The sequence below is a fragment of the Pteropus vampyrus genome, unplaced genomic scaffold (assembly GCF_000151845.1).
Source record: "Pteropus vampyrus isolate Shadow unplaced genomic scaffold, Pvam_2.0 Scaffold558, whole genome shotgun sequence".
Taxonomy (NCBI): domain Eukaryota; kingdom Metazoa; phylum Chordata; class Mammalia; order Chiroptera; family Pteropodidae; genus Pteropus; species Pteropus vampyrus.
Window position 1 is genome coordinate 115,232 of NW_011889339.1, and position 1,112 is coordinate 116,343.

Below are 1,112 nucleotides of genomic sequence, written 5' to 3' on the forward strand. Positions count from 1 at the left end.
TGCAGATGGGCCCACGTGCTCCAGGGGCGGGCAGCACAGAGAGGTCGGGCGACTTACCACGGTGGCCAGCTTCCTGTCTCCCGTGTTGTATGTGCAGGAAGTGATGAGCACATCCCCCTGCCGAGCCAAGTTGACAGACGCCCGTCAGCACCTGGCCACCTGGGGTAACAGGTGTACTGCGCCTGTCCCCACGTGGGACAGAGCCCCTGCACACGCAGTCATCGATCCACTACCGAGAAGCCCAGCAGTGGCCCTTCGGCCACCACATGTGAGAATCACAATCTGAGTGTCCCCAGGGAGTGACTATTCATCAGCTTCCGTGACCCCTTAGTGCACGGGCTGTGGGCAGACCGACTGGTCACGTCACAGCTGTCAGTGAACGTGGGCAGGCCCCAGCTGGCCTGGGGTCCCCCTTCTGCATGATCTCCCACACCCTCATCTCTCCCTAAGCTCCTGGGATTTGTCGACTGATTGGGTGGGTGGACCCACATCACCCTGAGCACTATCTCTGTGGCCTCTCGGTGGGTCTCCTGACGATGTTCTGGAAGACCTCTCCACGGCCTCTGCCCACCCCGCTCGCTTTCCACCCCTCCCCTCCGGGGACTGCCCTCCCAGCCTCCCCACCTGGCCGGTCCCTCATGGTCACTCACCGGGTGGACGGACACGACCTTCTTTAACATGCGGATCTCCTATGGGCGGAGGGAAGGCGGGACCTCAGGGGTCTGAAGCCCGACTCTAACCACCTCCCCGGCCCTCTGGGGGGGGAGTTCGATTGTCCCAGCTCCTGGGGGTGAGCGGGGAGCTGGGACTGGCTAAGCTCAGCCTTTGACAGGAAGGCATTAGAACAAGATGGTGGTTGCCAAGGCAGAGGCCACCGCTGGCTGCCCGGATCCTCCGAACCCTGCAATCAGCCGCACGCCAGAATGCGCCACCAGAGCCCCTCCCTTAGAGGAGCCCCCCCCCAGGGGACGGGCTGGCCGCTGTGCGCCCCTCAGGTGTCTGCGCCAGCGCAGGAGAAGGGCCCCCAGCACCGCGTGTCTCTGCGGCTGTCACGGAGAAAAGGTTGGGGGGCCGGGTGGGGAGCGGCGGGCCTCACCTGGAAGTGAGGGCTG

At 64.6% G+C, this 1,112-nt stretch overlaps 1 protein-coding gene across 1 annotated transcript in view; it reads right to left on the reverse strand.

Moving 5' to 3' along the window:
* The window catches only part of DBH (dopamine beta-hydroxylase), a 27,160-nt gene that overhangs the window by 11,504 nt on the left and 14,544 nt on the right, over nt 1-1,112 (reverse strand). The window contains exons 6-7 of the mRNA XM_011384054.1: nt 651-689; nt 58-117 (exon numbers count right to left, since the gene is read on the reverse strand). Coding sequence (XP_011382356.1) covers nt 58-117; nt 651-689 — 99 coding nt within the window. The remainder of the gene's footprint in view (nt 1-57; nt 118-650; nt 690-1,112) is intronic.